Below are 22,675 nucleotides of genomic sequence, written 5' to 3' on the forward strand. Positions count from 1 at the left end.
CTAAGGAGATCATACTGGTAAACATTACCACCCACGGATCACACTGGTAAACATTATCACCCACGGATAAGCTCCATTTTGGGAATACTGATATCAAGCACTTTTTAATAGACTTTTTAATAGACTTTGTAGCTATTTTATCGGTTTTTGTCATATAGGCTGCCAATAATTCTGGTTAGTTATACATGCTGCTAATAATTCTGTTTAGTCATATAAGCTGCTAATAATTCTGCTAATAAGTTTGTTTATTTGAGAATCTCAGATAGTCACTCTCATTGCAGTCTTTTAGATACACTTATTTTTTACCTGATGCCGGCATCTTTTATAGGAGTTATCTGTTAGAATTTATGTTAGAATTTATCTTATATTGTTATAATAAATATTGATTTATTTGTACATATATATCCAATCTTTTTTTGGCTACGTAGATACGCTAATTTTTATTCGATTTTTATTGTTTATTTATACTAGTAATGTACTATCTCATTAGAGTTTTTTAGCTATCTCATTTGAGTTTTTTAGATATTTTGGCTCTCAGCTATTCGTTAGCGCTATCCCTCCTCCACACTTTCTTTTTGAACTAAGGGTGTACTTTATGAGGTTAGCACACTCCATATTGGGATTAGCTAGGAGAGCAGAAGTGTAGTATCCCTAATCACACTCTACATTTTTAGCTTGTATTTAACCTCAGACTAGGAGATCCACTTATTTCTTATATTTAAATATTTAAAATCACATTTCTATATTTCCTAATTTTTTCTCACGTTATCACCACACTATTCACAGTATTATTATATACACTTATTATATACACTTATTTATTTGTATATACACATCGTATTTTAAATAATAATTTTATATATATTTTTTGTATACTTTTTAAACATCTATTTTTGACACACTAGAAATTTCACGTCACTCATTTTTTAATAATAAGAAGATTTATTCTATCCATTTTCTTTGATTCTATATTAAAATGGACATATTCTCTCATAGAGATAAAATCCTCAATGAGATTGCTAGGAATGATAATACAAACATTGAATTTTATAATGAAGGGAACGATATAGAAAACATCCATATAGATTTGGAAAACACTCTCTCTAAAGAAATAAAACATACTTTGGAAATTAAATATATGCAATATTATTTGGATTCATATATGGTACCAAGAGGTCTCAGATTAAAAAAAGATTGTACATTTACACTACCAGAAAAATTAAAAACAGAATGGTTTGAAGTATTAGAAAATGCCTCTTTAAACCTTATGAAAATTGTAGTTAAAGCGAGAAATATACAACTTTCAGAAGTAAAAAAAGACATTGAAACTATAAAAAATAAAATGAACAGCATAGAACAAAATGAGGAACACAAGAACACACAAATTGAAATAATAAGGAGAACCTCTGAACTTAAAAATAACATCACCTTGCAGAAAAATTCAAAATTTCAAAGAGATACAACAGATTATAAAACAAATGAAGATGAGAGTAATTCCAAACAAATTACTATAGAAAGGAATATAGAGGAAATTATTATTGATAACCCCACCACAGATAACTCTAGAAGAGAAATAGCACATTTATTTAGCAAAAAGAAAAACATGAATAAAGATAAAGAAAATGTACCCAATTATACAAATAATAAACATAAAACTAATTATCAGAATCACAAAAGAATTGAAGAAGTGAATAAACAGCCAAATAAGAGAATTGAAAATTATCACAATAATGAGAATGAATATCAGAACATAGACTCTGAAAATTGGCCAAAAACACCAAGTAGAAACACAAATAATGGCTGGCACACAAAAAGAGAAGAGTATATACCACAAAGGAGAGGATATAATCAATACAACAATGAGAGAGGTTACGATAATACATATAACCAAAGAAACCACCAAAATTGGTACCCCAATAGTCATCAAAATTGGTATCAACACAGATACCAAAATAGATATCAGAACCATGAAAACTCAGATAGAGATTTTTACAGTCATCAATACAATTATTACAATAACAGATACAATGACAACAGACATAATAATAGACAAAATGACAATGGATTTAGAAATCAATCAAACCATTCATATAATATGTATAGAGAATACCCCAAACACTCCTATAATGAACAACAAAACTGGAGAATACCCCTTCAAAACAGATATACACCATTACAAGCACAACAGAGCCCCGCAAGAACTTATCAATTCAGGAAACAACTAAATTCAAACATACAAGAAGACAACACACAGACAAAACATTTTTTAGAGGGTGTCCCCGCAAAGGCGGGGCCATCAAGAGATTATCCAGGAGCTATAATACCAGAAAGAAACACACAAGGAAAAAGAAGATTAGAGGTAGAAGAGGGAGAGGAACCTCTAAACAAATCACAAAGGAGATAGAAAGCAAAAAGAAAGTTGGAATATTTAATTTAAGTAAAGTGATTTTAACCGAAGAACAAGAGAAAGTATTAGGAAAAGGCCTCACGTTTGCACCATCATGCAGACTCAATAAATTTGAGACCTTAATTAATGTCAATCAGTACATTAGAAAACTCACATTAAAAAGATACTTTCTCAAAAATCCCATACAACACAGAGATACACAAAACAGTTACATCCATACAGACCTGAAGGCTAAATCCGATTTCTTTCCTATACAGGAGAAAAGCGAACACATAAAACTATTTGAGGAGAATATAAAGAAAGATTTAGAAATACTCGATCAAAGCAAACCTTTTAAAAATAATATGAGTAAAAAAGAGAGTGAAACGCTTAAGGAATTACAAAATAATACTGATATAGTAGTGAAACCGGCAGATAAGGGTGGGGGCATTGTCCTAATGGACACAAACTATTATATCCAAGAAGCAAATAGGATCTTACAAGATAAGACTACTTACACTAAACTTAAACAGAATCCATTAAAGCAACAGGAATTAAAACTAGGAACATTACTTAAAGAGGCTAAGAAAGAAGGTATAATTAATGAATCAGAATTTAACTTTTTAAATACAACATATCCTAAGACCCCCACCTTTTACTTTCTACCAAAGATCCACAAAGATCTTAAAAATCCCCCTGGCCGTCCCATAATCTCTGGGATAGGTTCCCTTACATCAGGCCTATCCCAGTATGTAGATTTTTTCCTACAGAAATATGTGATAACGCTACCAGCATATTTAAGAGACTCGACACATTTTCTAAATAAAATCCAAAACCTAGAATGGAAAGAAAATTACATTATGGCAACATGTGATGTCAATTCTTTGTATACTAATATATCACATCATATGGGAAAAGAAGCTATTAAATCATTTTTAGATAGAGATATAGATCTATCTGAGACTCAAAATAAATTTATTCTGGATTGTATTGGTTTTATCCTACAAAATAACAGTTTTTTATTCAATAAGGAGGTATTTCTCCAGACTAAGGGAACTGCAATGGGCACAAGGTTCGCCCCCAGTTATGCTAATTTGTTTATGGGCCATTTTGAGGATAATTACATCTACAATGGCCATTGGGAGGCGAACCTTGTGCTCTATTGCAGATTCATAGATGACATTTTTATTGTGTGGCGTGGGGACGTTGAACTATTAAACATATTTTTAACAGATCTTAACAGTAACAACTTAGGAATATCCTTCTCTCATGAATACAGTTGTAGGAAACTCAATTTTTTAGATATTGCAATAGAAATTAATGATAATCAAATACACACTGAAACCTACTTCAAAGCGATTGACGCTAATAATTATATACATTCATCCAGTTGCCATTTAAATCAATGGAAACACAATATCCCAAAAAGCCAGTATATGAGAGTAAAGAAAAATTGTTCATCTCTAGAAAGATATCAGACACAATCCCAGATATTAACTACCAGATTTATAGAGAAAGGTTATGACAGCAATAGAATAGGCAAAATACAACAAGAGGTTGCTAAAATTGATAGAAACACCTTATTACTACCAAAAAAGAAATCCGTTGCACAAAAATCTAATGAACTGTTTGTACCTTTCATCACTGGGTTTAGCTCAGAACACTATGAAGTCAAAAAGATTTTGAGAAAACATTGGTATTTAATTAAACAGGACCATATACTAGGGAATCAAGTAAAAAATCAACCTGATATAATTTTTAAAAAAGCTAGAAACTTAAAGAGTTTATTATCTCCCAGTGAATATAAGGAAAAAAAACAACATTCTACATATAAAGATATGAAAGGAGATAAACTAATTGTTTTTTTTCCGTGTAACACCTGTAAGTCATGCAAACACAGTCATAAGATAAAAGATTTAAAATCACATAACACTAACTTCAGTTTTAAAATAAAGCAATTAATAAGATGTTCTGATAAGAATATAATCTATTGCATCAAATGTTCATGTAATCTGTTCTATTTTGGACAGACGAGTAGGATTTTAAGAGATCGCATCCGGGAACATATTTTAAAAATAGAGCATGGCTCTTCAGAAACAAAATTATATAACCATTTTAAAGAAAAACATGAAGGGAGTCTAAAAGATTTTAAATATTGGGGTGTAACACAAATTAATCTTGGGAGTAGGGGAGGGAATATTAACAATGTATTATTAAAAAAGGAAGCTGAATTTATATTTAATTTTAAAACCCTCCACCCCCATGGCCTGAACTCCGAAATGGATCTTAGTAGGCTAATATGAAAATCCAATTTTTCAATTTTTTCAAAAAAAGAATTTTAAATAATCTTTTTATACACATGTATGATTTTATATTTTATAATACATATGTATATATTTTAAACTAATTCCTAATTTTGCACAAACTTCATGAAATTGCTATTACTTTGTATAAATGTTTGCTATCTCTAACACTATCACATTAACACACACATATAACTACCAAAACCATTTAGAAACTTAGTAGAGACAGAATCCTCTCAAACATTTGTTGTTTATATACACACATATATTTTTATATATTTTTTCCGTATATATTCTAATAACTTTTTTATATTTTTTATATTTTTTCCATAATCAATAAGAGGTTGCCAAGATTGGATTTATTGTATCAAATGAATCAAATAATAGATACTTAAAATCAAGTGTAAACATATGAATCAACAAAACAGTGTAACAATTTTTACTAAAATGTTTGTAACACAATGATTCACATATCTCCAATAGCTTATTCACTATTGGCTGGGTATTATCCAATGAGAAAGGAGAGAGGGCTATTTAAAATGGCCTAAACATTTAGTAAGCATCTTGATAAAGGCCCCTGGAGGCTGAAACGTGTAGAACTTGCTTACTAAACTTTGATACATTTTATACATTTTATATCTCTTTAATAGCTGAGGTATCGTTGGTGGATAGGACAGGTACATTGAGCGGTCACTGATCATAGGTGAGCCGTCTCTGCATGTGTAATTCCTGCCCCAGGACCCACAGAAAACGAACCCAGAGTGCTTTTTAAAGGTCTATTATTCATAGGCTGAAATATTGCACAACGGCGCTCTACTATTTGGAAATCTGAACTGAACTCTAACCCGGAACCTGATCCCTCTGGGACCATTTCCACACGCTGGATACCTGCTGCGAAGGACGGACAGATACTGAAAAAACGGAGGAAAGCCATACAGAAAGAAGATAAAGTTACTCCTTACATCACTCCGTTTTTACCCGGTCTTTGAATTGACATACTGGTAAACATTACCCCCTAAGGAGATCATACTGGTAAACATTACCACCCACGGATCACACTGGTAAACATTATCACCCACGGATAAGCTCCATTTTGGGAATACTGATATCAAGCACTTTTTAATAGACTTTTTAATAGACTTTGTAGCTATTTTATCGGTTTTTGTCATATAGGCTGCCAATAATTCTGGTTAGTTATACATGCTGCTAATAATTCTGTTTAGTCATATAAGCTGCTAATAATTCTGCTAATAAGTTTGTTTATTTGAGAATCTCAGATAGTCACTCTCATTGCAGTCTTTTAGATACACTTATTTTTTACCTGATGCCGGCATCTTTTATAGGAGTTATCTGTTAGAATTTATGTTAGAATTTATCTTATATTGTTATAATAAATATTGATTTATTTGTACATATATATCCAATCTTTTTTTGGCTACGTAGATACGCTAATTTTTATTCGATTTTTATTGTTTATTTATACTAGTAATGTACTATCTCATTAGAGTTTTTTAGCTATCTCATTTGAGTTTTTTAGATATTTTGGCTCTCAGCTATTCGTTAGCGCTATCCCTCCTCTACACTTTCTTTTTAAGCTTATGCTAGCCAATTCCTTTGTTTTCTGATGCCTTTGTTCATTTGACTAGACTAACGGCTAAGAATTCTGTTTTTTACTATACTGGCGTGCAGAGCGCTATGGCTTATATCATGGTCAGCTGTCGTGACTTTAATAAATAAGCTACTTAACTTCCCTTCAAGGGGCAGACCCTATTCGGGCCTGGTTTGAAGGAGATTATTGCTTATATCACTGGAGGAAAAGGTCATGCCCTTCCTCAGGATAGGAATCAAGGGCCAAAAAATGTCTAATTTTCGTGCCTTTTAAAACTTCAGGGCAGGTGTGGCATCCACTTCCTCTAAGGCAAAACAAGAGGGAATTTTTGCTCAGTCCAAGGCGGTCTGGAGACAATTGGACCTGGAACAAAGATAAGCAGGCCAAGGAGCCTGCTGCTGCCTCTAAGGCAGCATGAAGGAACGGACCCCTATCCGGTAACGGATCCTATAGGGGGCAGACTTTCATTCTTCGCCCGGGCCAAAAAATGTCTAATTTTCGTGCCTTTTAAAACTTCAGGGCAGGTGTGGCATCCACTTCCTCTAAGGCAAAACAAGAGGGAATTTTTGCTCAGTCCAAGGCGGTCTGGAGACAATTGGACCTGGAACAAAGATAAGCAGGCCAAGGAGCCTGCTGCTGCCTCTAAGGCAGCATGAAGGAACGGACCCCTATCCGGTAACGGATCCTATAGGGGGCAGACTTTCATTCTTCGCCCGGGCGTGGGCAAGAGAGGCCCAGGATCCCTAGGCGTTGGAATTTATATCCCAGAGATATCTTCTGGATTTCAAAGATTCCCCCCCCAGAAAAAGGGGAGATTTCGCCTTTCACAATTATCTGCAAACCAGATAAAGAAGGAGGCATTCTTAAATTGTGTACGAGATCCATCCAGTTCTAAGAGAGGAACAGGGACAGAGTTTTTACTCAAATCTGTTTGTGGTTCCCAAGGTGAGGGAACCTTCAGACCTATTTTGGATCTAAGGATCTTAAACAAATTCCTCAGAATTCCGTCATTTAAGATGGAAACTATTCGTACCATCTTAACTATGATCCAGGAGAGTCAATAGAGGACTACAATGGATTTGAAGGATGCTTATCCTCACATTGTGATGCATAAAGATCACCTTCGTTTTTCAGGTTTGCCTTTCTAGACAGGCATTACCTGTTTGTAGCTCTTTCCTTTGGGATATCTACAGCCCCAAGAATCTTTATGGAGGTTCTGGGGTCGCTTTGGCGGTCCTTAGGCCGCGGGGCATAGAAGTGGCCCCTTAGTTAGACGACATCCTGATACAGGCGTCAAACATCCAAATTGCCAAGTCTCATACGGACGTAGTACTGGCATTTCTGAGATCACATGGGTGGAAAGTGAACAAGGAAAGAGTTCTCTATCCCCAACCTCAAGGGTTTCCCTCCTAGGGACTCTGATAGATTCTGTAGAAATGAAAATTTACCTGACTGAGTCCAGGTTGTCAAAGTTTCTAAATTTCTGCCGTGTTTTTCATCCCATCCGCGCCCTTCGGTGGCTCAGTACATGAATGAAATCGGCTTAATAGGTAGAGGCAAGGGACATAGTACCGTTTGCACGTCTACATTTCAGACCGCTGCAACTATGCATGCTCAGTCAGAGGAACGGGGATTACACAGATTTGTCCCCCTGTTGAACCTGGACCAAGAGACCAGAGATTCTCTTCTCTGGTGACTATGTCGGGTCCATCTGTCCAAGGGTATGACCTTCCGCAGGTCAGATGGGACAATTGTTACAATGGATGCCAGCCTTTTAGGTTGGGATGCAGTCTGGAACTCCCTGAAGGCTCAGGGATAGTGGACTTAGGAGGAGACCCTCCTTCTAATAAATATTCTGGGAGTGATATTCCATGCTCTTCAGACTTGGCCTCAGTTAGCAACTCTGAGGTACATCATACTCAGTCGGACAATATACACGACTGTGGCTTACATCAGCCATCAAGGGGGAACAGAAGTTCCCTAGTGATGTTAGAAGTCTTACAATAATTCACTGGACAGAGACTCACTCTTGTCTATCAGCTATCCATATCCCAGGTGTTGAGAACTGGGAGGTGGATTTTCTAAGTCGTCAGACTTTTCTTCCGGGGGAGTGGGATTTCCTCCGGAGGTCAAGACCAAGCAGGAGAGGGCTTTGGTGTTTTTGACATCGCCTGCGTAGCCACGCAGGACCTGGTATGCAGATCTGGTGGACATGTCATCCTTTCCATCACGGTCTCTGCTTCTGAGACAGGTCCCTCTACCTCAGGGTCCTTTCAACCATCTAAATAGAATCAATCTGAGATGGACTGCCTGGAGACTGAACGCTTGATGTTATCAAAGCATGGCTTCTCCGAGTCAGTCATTGATACCTTAATACAGACATGAAAGCCTGTCTCTAGGAAAATTGAACATAGATATGGTGTAAATATCTGATTGTTATGAATCCAAGGGTTACTCATGGAGTAAAGCCTGGATTCCCAGGATATTATCTTTTCTCCAAGATGTTTTTGAGAAAAGGGTTGTCAGCTAATTCCTTAAAAGGGACAGATTTTTACTCTGTCTATTTTTTTGCACCAGCGTCTGGCAGGTATTCTAGACGTTCAGGCATTTGGTCAGGCTTTGGTTAGATCCAAGCCTGTGTTTACAACTGTTGCTCCACCATGGAGCTTAAACCTGGTTCTTAAGGCTCTTCAAGAAGTTCCGTTTGAACCTTTTTTGTTCCATAGATATCAATCTTTATCTTGGAAAGTTCCTTTTTGGGTAGCTATTTCCTCGACTCGTAGAGTCTCCAAGTTATCTGTGTTACAATGTGATTCTTCTTATCTGGTCCTTCGTACGGATAAGGTAGTCCTGCGTACCAACCTGGGTTTTTTCCTAAGGTGGTATCTAACAAGAACATCACTCAAGAGATAGTTGTTCCATGCTTGTATCCTAATCCTTCCTCAAAGAAGGAACGTCTATTACACAATATTGGACGTGGTTTGTGCTTTAAAGTTTTACTTACAAGTTACTACAGTTTTCATCAAACGTTCACCTTGTTTGTTGTCTATTCTGGACAGAGGAGAGGTCAAAAGACTTCAGCAGCCTCTCTGTCTTTTTGGTTAAAAAGCATAATTCATTTAGCTTATGAGACTGCTGGACAGCAGCCTCCTGAAGGGATTGCAGCTCATTCTACTAGAGCTGTGGTTTTCACTTGGGCCTTTTTTAAATGTGGCTTCTGTTGAACAGATTTACAAGACGGAGTCTTGGTCTGCGCTTCATACTTTTTCAAATTTAACAAATTTGATACCTTGCTTCTTCGGAGGCTATTTTTGGGAGAAAGGGTTTTTTTACAGGCAGTGGTAACTTCCGTTTAAGTACCTGCCTTGTCCCTCCCATCATCCGTGTACTTTAGCTTTGGTATTGGTATTCCATAAGTAATGGATGATCCGTGGACTGGATACACTTAACAAGAGAAAACATAATTTATGCTTACCTAATAAATTTATTTCTCTTGTAGTGTATCCAGTCCACGGCCCGCCCTGTCACTTTAAGGCAGGTAATTTTTTCATTTGAACTACAGTCACCACTGCACCCTATGGTTTTTCCTTTCTCTGCATGTTTTCGGTCGAATGACTGAATATGGCAATTAGGGGAGGAGCTATATAGCAGCTTTGCTGTGGGTGGACTCTTGCAACTTCCTGTTGGGAAGGAGAATGTATTCCATAAGTAATGGATGATCCGTGGACTGGATACACTACAAGAGAAATAAATTTATCAGGTAAGCATAAATTATGTTTTTATAATTCCTTCATGTTCCTGTGTTGCTGTAACATTTTCAGCATATAGGCAGGCTCTCATGACCAGTGGAAGAGGTAAGACACTCTACTCATCAGAGCTTGACTTCAGTTTTGGGTTACATTTTTTTATTTAACCCTTTGTGTGCTGTTTTTTGCAATGTAAGCCTTTTTTCTTTCATGTAATTAGAGTCCATGAGCTAGTGACGTATGGGATATACATTCCTACCAGGAGGGGCAAAGTTTCCCAAACCTCAAAATGCCTATAAATACACCCCTCACCACACCCACAATTCAGTTTTACAAACTTTGCCTCCCGTGGAGGTGGTGAAGTAAGTTTGTGCTAGATTCTACGTTGATATACGCTTCGCAGCAGGCTGGAGCCCGGTTTTCCTCTCAGTGTGCAGTGAATGTCAGAGGGATGTGAAGAGAGTATTGCCTATTTGAATTCAATGGTCTCCTTCTACGGGATCTATTTCATAGGTTCTCTGTTAGCGGTCGTAGAGATTCATCTCTTACCTCCCTTTTCACATCGACGATATACTCTTATATACCATTACCTCTACTGATTCTCGTTTCAGTACTGGTTTGGCTATCTTCTATATGTAGATGAGTGTCCTGGGCTAAGTAAGTCTTATTTTCTGTGACACTCTAAGCTATGGTTGGGCACTTTATTTATAAAGTTCTAAATATATGTCTTTAAACTTATTTTTGCCATGATTCAGGATGATCAATATTCCTTATTTCAGACGGTCAGTTTCATTATTTGGGATAATGCATATGAATAATCTTTTTTTTTTTTTTTTTTTTTCTTACCTTAAAAATTGTTTCAATTGACATCTGGTTTTCCCCCATATTTTATTCAAATATCTTTACAGCACCAAAGAAAGAGTGTATTTTTTAGCCTGTTATGGATCTCAAAATATTGAACAAATTCCTGAAATTTCCTACTCTTTCCTTTTGGTATGGCTACAGCTTCCATGTTGTTTTCAGAAGTACTGGGAGCTCTGATATCTGTAGTTCACGCTCCAGAAATGTCTTTAATCCCTTACTTGGATGCAATTTTGGTTCAGGCTCCTTCTTATCATCTGGCTGTGTCTTACATTTAGATAATTCTTCAGTTGCTTCTAAATCCTCCAAAAAAACTCCTCAGACCTGTGTGTCTTTACTGGGGTTCATAATCTCTTCAGTGACTATGCTTTTGTCTCTGATAGATTAGCATAAACTGAAGCTGTAACAGGCCTGTACCCTTCTGCAGCTGGGTCTTCTCCATTCTGTTGCTTAGTGCATAGAGGTTGTGGGTCTCATGGTGGCTGCTGCAGATGCAGTTCCATTTGTCAAGATTTCATCTACGGCCCTCCAAATGCATCAATACAATGGGCACTAGGATGTATCTCAGAGGAAAAAAAGTCCTTGGTTCAGGAAGTTTTTTTCTTAGACTAGTGTGGGTAGTAATATCCACAGATTGTAGCCTGCTGGGGTGCAGTCTAGGGGTCTTGGAGAAAGGATCTCATCTCTCAAGGCACTTTCTTTTATCAAGATCTCAAAACTCTGAATTTGATGGCATGGTGACAGCACGCTTAGTTTTTTCTCAGATGTTTGCCAGAAGTATTTAACATAAGGTCTGTAAAAACCTTCTTTTTTTTTTAGATGTATTCTATCAAAGATTCTTATTGGAATTATTTTAGAATTTACTTGAGTTCCTGCAGGAAGGCGTAGATAAAGCATTTATTTGTCCTCTCCTCAGGAAATTGTGGTTCCTTCTTTTTGTCAAGCTCCTCAGAATTCTAATGAGCGTCTTCTCCGCAACTTGGATGTTATAAAAACTTTCAAAAATTATGTAGGAAGCCACAAAATATTTTAGATTTTATTCTTCTCTTTTTGTTCATTTTTGTGGGCCTCGTAAAGGTCATAAACCTATGGCTGTTACTTTAGCAGCTTGGTTTAAAGCTTTAATTTACAAGGCTTATTTGGGGACAACTTTCCTTGAGCACAATCTGCTTATTCCATTAGAGAAGTTGCTACTTCTTTGACCTTCGTAACAAAGCTTATATTGATCAGATTTGTAAGGCAGCTACTTGGTCTTTTTTACACACTTTTTCAAAAGTTTTATCACTTTTATCAGGCTTTAATGTGTATGCTTCTTCTGAGGCTGCCTTTGGCAGGAAAGTTCTGCTGACTGTAATGCCTAATTAGTTAAGTCCTGCCGTCACTGTTTGTCGTTGTCGTCCCCATTCACAGGGGTCTTTTGGACATGGCTTGGGTATTGATTTCCACATGTGGTGACTCGTGGACTCTTACCAACTTTCATGATGGTGAGGTTAGTTAACAAGTCCCGCCCTTACTTTGTTTAGGTTGCAGCAGTACTTGTTTTGTTTTGTACTTCTTTGCCCTGCTTTATCTTTCCTGCTTTTCTTTTTTCCTAATCTACTTGGCTATATGTATGACTGAGGATGAAGAGAAGTAGGAGCGATTTAAAGCCCTGGTGTGTTGGGGTGTCTTTTGCAGCCTCCTAGTGGTTAGGAGGGGAATATTTCCACATGTGATGACTTGTGGACTCTTTCCATCATGAAAGAAATTAATTTATTAGGTAAGCATAAATTTATTTTTTGAGTAATGTCCAATTAAGAAAATGTCCCTATTTCATTGTTAGATACTGCAACTGGAGAGATTGTTCTTAAGGTGATATTAAACACCTCTTACATTTGCATTAAAGTTCAATGCTTCCTAGAGATGCCAAAAAGCAAATTCTATAACCTAGGTTTTTTTTTTTGTCAAAAAGTTTCTAATTGGCTAACCATCTATCAATTTGCAGGAAAGGTCACTTTATCTTTGCTGGGATTAAACATAGCTAGGAATACTAAAGAAAACCTTTTTCTGTTGCAAATTATAGATTAACACTTGTACTACATGACATAGGCTTGTCATTAAAGGCTTAATATATCCCTTTAATAATTGACATCTCTGGAACAGTAGCACATTGAATAGTATGATTAGAGAATGTGTAGAATGTGTAGACTAAAAAATATTTCCCATACAAATACAGAGTTTACGGAAAAAAATACACATGCTTATTTCAGTAATGGCTAGAGACAAATTGAGTTTGGTAGTTGTAACATGGTATATCTCACAACTGAGACATAGTAATAATGGTTTACATACTGATTAAAAGCAACAGAGTGGAAAAAAAGATGGCAGGAGTTGCTTTTTATTGTAAGAAAATAAAATCTAAAAGTGACTGCAACCTAGAAATTGTTTCCATATATGAAACCATCATCAAACATACATACTGTAGCTCCCAAGTAGTCCTGTGCTAACCAGAGTAATAACATCTATCTTGGCAATACATACCAGTTAACAACCTTCCCTCCAAGGGGTGTGGACTAAACCGCACACTCCTGTAGTTACCTATAAGAGGCAACCCACAAGCACCCCTTCCTCTTCCTAGTTCTGTCAAGCCACATGGTGGGCAGAGCTGGAAACCTCTGCCCTATCAGTTTTTCTGAGGATACCTCTGTTTGGCTGTAATTTATGGCACTAGGGCATTTTGCTGGTTATTCTTTTATATGGATTTATGCACCCAATATGTCTTTGGTTGTAGCGGTAAGCTTCTCCATCCAGAGTTGCTGTGTAGGGGCTGCCATGTGCCATGATGTTCTTTTATTATGTTTGTTTATAAATATTATATTATAAATCAATATATTTACACTTAAAGAACTACCATATGAAGACCTACTCTACATGGTACACATTTTTGTTTTATGTCTGTGTCTCACATTCCTTGTAATTTTGTTATCAAACTTCTTTGTTCTCCCTTTCTCCATATAGTTTCTTATATTTTATATTTGTGAACTGACTAAAGCAGATTGATATATGTTGGGTAAAATTACCACCTTAAAAACCTAACTACCTACTCCTGTCAATCTGCTCTCTCACTGAAGAAATATATTTATCCATAGGCATAAATGTGGTTTTAAATAATGTGTAACTTGTAGGAATAAGTATGATGATTTTATGCTAACATAAGCCACCATAAGGTATGTTTGTTTGTTTGTTTTTTTTCAAAGGAAGAAGATGAATTTACAGTTCTTTCCAACTGTTTGGGACTTTTACCATCATTACATCATGCATCACATCAGTTCACTAGTGCCTCTTGCCTTGAATGGCCAGTACCAGCATTTGATATAATTTCCCAGTGGTGTTCAGAAGTGACTTCATATTCAGATAAACATGCAGAGCATTTCAATGTAAGCAATATTTATCTTTCCAACTTAAAATATGTTAAATTGTGTTTAATATTGCTTTTATTATTTCAGAGTTTTTTTTTCCAATATCATATCAGATTTGAAATTTGAAATTGTAGTATATCAGCAAGTCAGGCTAGTAGAATGTTTGATTGTAGATGATTTTTATGCCACTTTGAAGATCCCTACTTAGACCTCATCTTGGGTATTGTGTGCAGTTCTGGAGGCCATATCTCCAGAAGGATATAAATTAATTGGAATCTGTTCAAAGGAGGGCCATTAAAATGGTACAGTGCTTTGCAAAAGTATTCACCCCTGGGCATTTTCCCTATTTTGTTGCATTACAACCTGGAATTAGAATGGATTTTTTGTAGGGTTTGTATAATTTAATTTGCACAACATGCCTACCACTTTGAAAATGAAAAATATTTTTTTATTGTGAAATAAGACAAAAAGCAGAATACTTGGGTCTGCATAACTATTCACCCCCAAAGGCAATACTTTGTAGAGCCACCTTTTACAGCAATTACAGCTGCAAGACTCTTGGGGTATGTCTACTATAAGCTTGGCACATCTAGCCACTGGGAGTTTTGCCCATTCTTCAAGGCAAAACTGCTCCAGCTCCTTCAAGTTGGATGGGTTCCGCTGGTGTACAGTAAAGTACCACAGATTTTCAATTGGATTGAGGTCTGAGCTTTGACAAGGCCATTCCAAGACATTTAAATATTTACCCTTAAACCAATTGAGTGTTGCTTTAGCAGTATGCTTAAGGTCATTGTCCTGCTGGAAGGTGAACCTCCATCCCAGTCTCAATTCTCTGGAAGACTGAAACAGGTTTCCCTCAAGAATTTCCCTGTATTTAGCTCTATCCATCATTCCTTCAATTCCGTCCAGTTTTTCAGTCCCTGTTGATGGTGTTCTCGGGGTGATGAGATGTGTTGGGTTTGTGCAAGACATAGCATTTTCCTTGATGGACAAAAAGCTAAATTTTAGTCTCATCTGTCCAGAGTACCTTCTTCCATATGTATGGGGAGTCTCCCACATGCCTTTTGGCGAACAGCAAACAAGTTTGCTTATTTTTTTCTGGCCACTATTCTATAAAGTCCACCTCTGGGGAGTGTATAACTTAAAGTGGTCCTATAGACGGATACTCCAATCAGGGTTATCTTTGGTCTCTTTGTTTCCTCACTGATTAATGCCCTCCTTGCCTGGTCTGTGAGTTTTGGTGGACGGCCTTCTCTTGGTAGGTTTGTTGTGGTGCCATATTCTTTCCATTTTTTTAATAATGGATTTAATGGTGCATCGTGGGATGTTCAAAGTTTTGGATATTTTTTTATAACCCAACCCTTATCAGTACTCCACAACTTTGTTCATGACCTGTTTGGAGAGCTCCTTGGTCTTTATGGTGCCCCTTGGTGGTGCCCCTTGCTCGGTGGTGTTGCAGACTGGGGTCTTTTAGAACAGTTGTATATATACTGAGATCATGTGACACTTAGATTGCACACAGCAGACAAAACTTGTAGGGGTGGGTCCTGCAGAGTAACATTTGACTGACGGCACAGAGAGGACAGGTCTTCTTGCTGTGGAAGTTTTTGGCGTGGTGAATATCACAGCTTTGTGGGAGTAGCATAACCAAGGGATCGTCCCAAGAGCACTTTACTTATAGAGCAGGTCCTCTGGCTGCAGGCAGCGTGTGAGAAAAAGCCAAAAAAAAATTCACTACACCTGCTGAGATTATAATATATAAGCCTTACTTTGTTTTTAATCTTTTGAGTGTATTTAATGCAGATGCATGCGTTTTAATAAATATCGCTGTGAATCTTTGGATGCGCTTTCTGTTTTTTATTTTTACAGGTGGACTTTATTTAACTAATTTTGTGACTTCTGAATGTAATTGGTTGCACCCGATTTTTTTTTTTTTAGGGGCTTCATAGCAAAGGGGGTGAATACATATGCACGCACCACTTTTCAGTTTTTTATTTTTAAGAATTTTTTAAAACAAGTTATTTTCTTCATTTCACTTCACCATTTTGGACTATTTCCATCTTAATATGAAGAGAGTCCACGGCTTCATTCATTATTTGTGGGAAATACAGAACCTGGCCACCAGGAGGAGGCAAAGACACTCCAGCCAAAGGCTTAAATACCTCCCCCACTCCCCTCATCCCCCAGTCATTCTTTGCCTTTCGTCACAGGAGGATGGCAGAGAAGTGTCGGAAGATTTGGAGTAGTATCTTATGGAGGGTAGTACTCTTCAAAATGGGACTGGAGTTCTCAGTAGTCTTGTCAGCCTCTCAGTGAGAGCATTAACGAATGTCTGGAGATGCAGGGAGAGTCTTTCTGCAAAACCTGTCAGACTCGTATTAACAGCTCCTTAAGCAATCAGTGTTGACAAATTTCACTGCCTGATTTCTTTCATGCAATTGGCAAGAGTCCATGAGCTAGTGACGTATGGGATATACAATCCTACCAGGAGGGGTAAAGTTTCCCAAACCTCAAAATGCCTATAAACACACCCCTCACCGCACCCACAATTCAGTTTTTCAAACTTTGCCTCCTATGGAGGTGGTGAAGTAAGTTTGTGCTAGATTTCTACGTTGATCTGCGCTTCTTAGCATTTTTGAAGCCCGATTCCTCTCAGAGTACAGTGAATGTCAGAGGGATGTGAAGGGAGTATCACCTATTGAATGTAATGGTTTTCCTCATGGGGATCTAATTCATAGGTTCTCTGTTATCGGTCATAGAGATTCATCTCCTACCTCCCTTTTCAGATCGACGATATACTCTCATATTCCATTACCTCTACTGATAACCGTTTCAGTACTGGTTTGGCTATCTGCTAAATGTGGATGGGTTCCTTTTGGTAAGTATGTTTTCATTTCTTAAGACACTCTCAGCTATGGTTTGGCACTTTATGTATTTATATAAAGTTCTAAATATATGTATTGTACTTATATTTGCCATGATTCAAATTTTCAGTATATTTCCTTTTTTGCAGACTGTCAGTTTCATATCTGGGAAATGTATTTCTCTTGTAAGGTGTATCCAGTCCACGGATTCATCCATTACTTGTGGGATATTCTCCTTCCCAACAGGAAGCTGCAAGAGGACACCCACAGCAGAGCTGTCTATATAGCTCCTCCCCCAACTGCCACTCCCAGTCATTCTCTTGCAGCTCTCGACAAGAAAGGAAGTATCAAGAGATATGTGGTGACTTAGTGTAGTTTATCTTCAATCAAAAGTTTGTTATTTTTAAACGGTACCGGCGTTGTACTGTTTTTGCCTCAGGCAGAAATTAGAAGAAGAGTTCTGCCTGAGGTTTTTGATGATCTTAGCGGTTTGTAACTAAGGTCCACTGCTGTTCTCACACATAACTGAAAAGTATGGGAAAACTTCAGCTGGGGGAATGGCCTGCAGAATTACCTGCTCTGAGGTATGTTCAGTATATTTTTTTCTAGAGAGATGATAAGTTCTAGAAAATGCTGACACTGCCTGATATATTTAAGGTAAGCCTGATTACAGTGATTTAACAAACGACTGGGATCATGCTTGCAGTAAAGGGTAATATTCATGTTAATTGCTCTTATTACTTAGTATGTAAACGTTTGCATGATATATAAGAAACGTCTTTTACTGAAGGTGATAAATCTTTATTGGGGGCCTAGTTTTCCACATGGCTGATTAGATTTCTCCTAGGAGTAGTTATTTATGGCCCTTTCACTTTGAGTGCATGGTAGGAGGGGCCTATTTTCGCGCTCTAATTGCGCAGTAGTTTTTGCATTCTGAGACATCCAGCTTCCCTGAAGGAGTCCCCTGACATATAGGTTTTTGTTCTTACAAAAGTCGTTTTAAGGGCAGGTAGGAGCCACAGTAGAGCTGTGGCAGTTTGCTTGTGACTGTTTATAACGGTTTTATCGTTTTTCTGATCCGTTTTTGAGCCTGAGGGGTTAATCATCCATTTGCAAGTGGGTGCAATGCTATTTTAGTCTATTATACACACTGTAAAAGTAGAGTTTACTGCTTTTTTTCACTGTTTTGCAGCTTATATGATTGTTTTTTTCCCTTAAAGGCACAGTACCGTTTTTTATATTCTGCTTTTTCACATTTATTAAAGTGTTTTCCAAGCTTGCTGGTCTCATTACTAGTCTGTTAAACATGTCTGACATAGAGGAAACTCCTTGTTCATTATGTTTAGAAGCCATTGTGGAACCCCCTCTTAGAATGTGTACCAAATGCACTGATCTTACTATAAATTATAAAGACCATATTCTGGCTTTAAAAGATTTATCACCAGAGGAAATTGACAAGGGGGAAGTTATGCAGACTAACTCTCCCCACGTGTCAGAACCTATAACTCCCGCTCAAGGGACGCCAAGTACATCTAGCGCGCCCATTGCGTATACCTTACAAGACATGGCGGCAGTTATGAATCATACCCTTACAGAGGTATTGTCCAAACTGCCAGGGTTACAAGGAAAGCGAGACAGCTCTGGGGCTAGAACAAATACAGAGCTCTCTGACGCTTTAGTAGCTATGTCTGATATACCCTCACAATGTGCAGAAGCCGAAGCAGGAGAGCTTCTATCTGTGGGTGATTTTTCTGATTCAGGGAAGACACTTCAACCTGATTCTGATATGTCTACATTTAAATTTAAACTTGAACACCTCCGCGTGTTGCTCAGGGAGGTTTTAGCAACTCTGGATGACTGTAACGCCATTGTAGTCCCAGAGAAATTGTGTAAGTTGGATAAATACTATGCAGTGCCTGTTTACACTGATGTTTTTCCAATCCCTAAGAGGTTTTCAGAAATTATTACTAAGGAATGGGATAGACCAGGTGTACCGTTCTCTCCCCCTCCTGTTTTTAAAAAGATGTTTCCTATAAATGCCGCTACACGGGCTTGTGGCAGAAGGTCCCTAAAGTGGAGGGAGCAGTCTCTACCCTAGCGAGGCGTACAACTATCCCTGTCGAGGACAGTTGTGCTTTTCTAGATCCAATGGACAAAAAATTAGAGGGTTACCTTAAGAAAATTTTTATTCAACAAGGTTTTATTCTCCAGCCTCTTGCATGCATTGCCCCAGTCACTGCTACTGCGGCCTTCTGGTTTGAGTCTCTAGAAGAGGCTCTACAGGTAGAAACCCCGTTGGTTGATATCCTTGACAAGCTTAAAGCTCTTAAGTTAGCCAATTCATTTGTTTCTGACGCCGTTGTTCATTTAACCAAGCTAACTGCTAAAAATTCAGGTTTTGCTATTCAGGCGCGTAGGGCGCTATGGCTTAAATCCTTGTCAGCTGACGTTACTTCAAAGTCTAAGCTTCTCAACATTCCCTTCAAGGGGCAGACCCTATTCGGGCCTGGACTGAAGGAGATCATTTCTTTCATGTAATTAGCAAGAGTCCATGAGCTAGTGACGTATGGGATATACATTCCTACCAGGAGGGGCAAAGTTTCCCAAACCTTAAAATGCCTATAAATACACCCCTCACCACACCCACAATTCAGTTGTACAAACTTTGCCTCCGATGGAGGTGGTGAAGTAAGTTTGTGCTAGATTCTACGTTGATATGCGCTCCGCAGCAAGTTGGAGCCCGGTTTTCCTCTCAGCGTGCAGTGAATGTCAGAGGGATGTGAGGAGAGTATTGCCTATTTGAATGCAGTGATCTCCTTCTACGGGGTCTATTTCATAGGTTCTCTGTTATCGGTCGTAGAGATTCATCTCTTACCTCCCTTTTCAGATCGACGATATACTCTTATATATACCATTACCTCTGCTGATTCTCGTTTCAGTACTGGTTTGGCTTTCTACAAACATGTAGATGAGTGTCCTGGGGTAAGTAAATCTTATTTTCTGTGACACTCTAAGCTATGGTTGGGCACTTTGTTTATAAAGTTCTAAATATATGTATTCAAACATTTATTTGCCTTGACTCAGAATGTTCAACTTTCCTTATTTTTCAGACAGTCAGTTTCATATTTGGGATAATGCATTTGAATTAATCATTTTTTCTTACCTTCAAAAATTTGACTCTTTTTTTTCCTGTGGGCTGTTAGGCTCGCGGGGGCTGAAAATGCTTCATTTTATTGCGTCATTCTTGGCGCGGACTTTTTTGGCGCAAAAATTCTTTTCCGTTTCCGGCGTCATACGTGTCGCCGGAAGTTGCGTCATTTTTTGACGTTATTTTGCGCCAAAAATGTCGGCGTTCCGGATGTGGCGTCATTTTTGTCTCCACATTATTTAAGTCTTATTTTTTCATTGCTTCTGGTTGCTAGAAGCTTGTTCTTTGGCATTTTTTTCCCATTCCTGAAACTGTCATTTAAGGAATTTGATCAATTTTGCTTTATATGTTGTTTTTTCTCTTACATATTGCAAGATGTCTCACGTTGCATCTGAGTCAGAAGATACTACAGGAAAATCGCTGTCTAGTGCTGGAGCTATCAAGCTAAGTGTATCTGCTATAATTTTTGGTATCTGTTTCTCCAGCTGTTGTTTGTATTGCATGTCATGACAAACTTATTAATACAGATAAAATTTCCTTTAGTACTGTTACATTACCTGTTGCTGTTCCGTCAACATCTAATTTTCAGAGTGTTCCTGATAAACATAAGAGATTTTATTTTTTAAATCCATTAAGAAGGCTATGTCTGTTATTTCTCCTTCTAGTTTACATAAAAGTCTTTTAAAACTTCTCTTTTTTCAGATGAATTTTTAAATGAACATCATCATTCTGATACTGATAATGGTTCTTCTGGTTCAGAGGTTTCTGTCTCAGAGGTTGATGCTGATAAATCTTTGTATTTGTTCAAGATGGAATTTATTCGTTCTTTATTTAAAGAAGTATTAATTGCATTAGAAATAGAGGATTCTGGTCCTCTTGATACTAAATCTAAACGTTTAATTAAGGTTTTTAAATCTCCTGTAGTTATTCCAGAAGTGTTTAATCTCCCTGATGCTATTTCTGAAGTAATTTCCAGGGAATGGAATAATTTGGGTAATTCTTTTACTCCTTCTAAACGTTTAAGCAATTATATCCTGTGCCATCTGACAGATTAGAGTTTTTTGGGGACAAAATCCTTAAGGTTATGGGGCTGTCTCTTCTCCTGCTAAATGTGCTACTATTCCTACGGTAGATAGTAATTCATTTTAAGGATCCTTTAGATAGGAAAATTGAATCCTTTCTAAGAAAAGCTTACTTATGTTCAGGTAATCTTCTTAGACCTGCTATATTTTTAGCGGATGTTGCTGCAGCTTCAACTTTTTGGTTAGAAGCTTTAGCGCAACAAGTTAACAGATCATAATTTTATAGCATTATTATTATTCTATAACATGCTAATAATTTTATTGGTGATACCATCTTTTGATATCATTAGAGTTGATGTCAGGTATATGTGTCTAGCTATTTTAGCTAGAAAAGCTTTATGGATTAAACTTGGAATGCTGATATGTCTTCTAAGTCAACTTTGCTTTCCTTTTCTTTCCAGGGTAATAAATTATTATTTCAACTGTTTCTGGAAGGAAGGGAACTTTTTTACCAAAGGATAAAAAATCTAAGGTAAATTTAGGTCTAATAATCATTTTTCGTTCCTTTCCTCACAATAAGGAACAAAAGCCTGATCCTTCATCCTCAGGAGCGGTATCAGTTTGGAAACTATTTCCAGTTTGGAATATATCCAAGCCTTATAGAAAACCTATAGCCAGCTCCTAAGTTCCCATGAAGGTGCGGACCTTATTCCAGCTTAGCTGGTATGGGGCAGATTACGTTTTCTTCAAAGAAATTTTGATCAATTCCGTTCTCAATTTCTGGTTTTAGAACATTGTTTCAGAAAGGTACAGCATTGGCTTCAGTTAAGGCCTCCTGCTAAGAGATTTTTTTCTTTCCCGTGTCCCAGTTAACACAGCAAAGGCTCAGCATTTCTGAAATGTGTTTCAGATCTAGAGTTGGCTGGAGTAATTATGCCAGTTCCAGTTCTGGAACAGGGGCTGGGGTTTTATTTTATCTCTTCATTGTACCAAAGAAGGTCAATTCCTTCAGACCAGTTCCGGATCTATCAATATTGAATCGTTATGTAAGGATACCAACATTCAGTTTCTGTAGGACTGTCCTGCCTTTTGTTTAGCAAGGGCATTATATGTCTACAATAGATTTACAGGATGTGTATCTGCATATTCCGATTCATTCAGATCACTTTTAGTGTCTGAGATTCTCTTTTTAGACAAGCATTACCAGTTTTGTGGCTCTACCGTTTGGCCTAGCCTCAGTTCCAAGAATTTTTTTTCAAAGATTCTCGGTGCCCTTCTTTCTGTAATCAGAGAACAGGGTTTTGGTATTTCCTTATTGGACGATATCTGGGTACTTGC

At 37.4% G+C, this 22,675-nt stretch overlaps 1 protein-coding gene across 1 annotated transcript in view; it reads left to right on the forward strand.

The window, feature by feature from the left end:
* Nucleotides 1-22,675, forward strand: part of UBR3 (ubiquitin protein ligase E3 component n-recognin 3) — a 1,090,259-nt gene that overhangs the window by 984,498 nt on the left and 83,086 nt on the right. The window contains 1 exon segment of the mRNA XM_053698420.1: nucleotides 14,142-14,321. Within this exon segment, the coding sequence (XP_053554395.1) occupies nucleotides 14,142-14,321 (180 nt within the window).

The sequence above is a fragment of the Bombina bombina genome, chromosome 1 (genome assembly GCF_027579735.1).
Source record: "Bombina bombina isolate aBomBom1 chromosome 1, aBomBom1.pri, whole genome shotgun sequence".
In the NCBI taxonomy this organism is placed as follows: domain Eukaryota; kingdom Metazoa; phylum Chordata; class Amphibia; order Anura; family Bombinatoridae; genus Bombina; species Bombina bombina.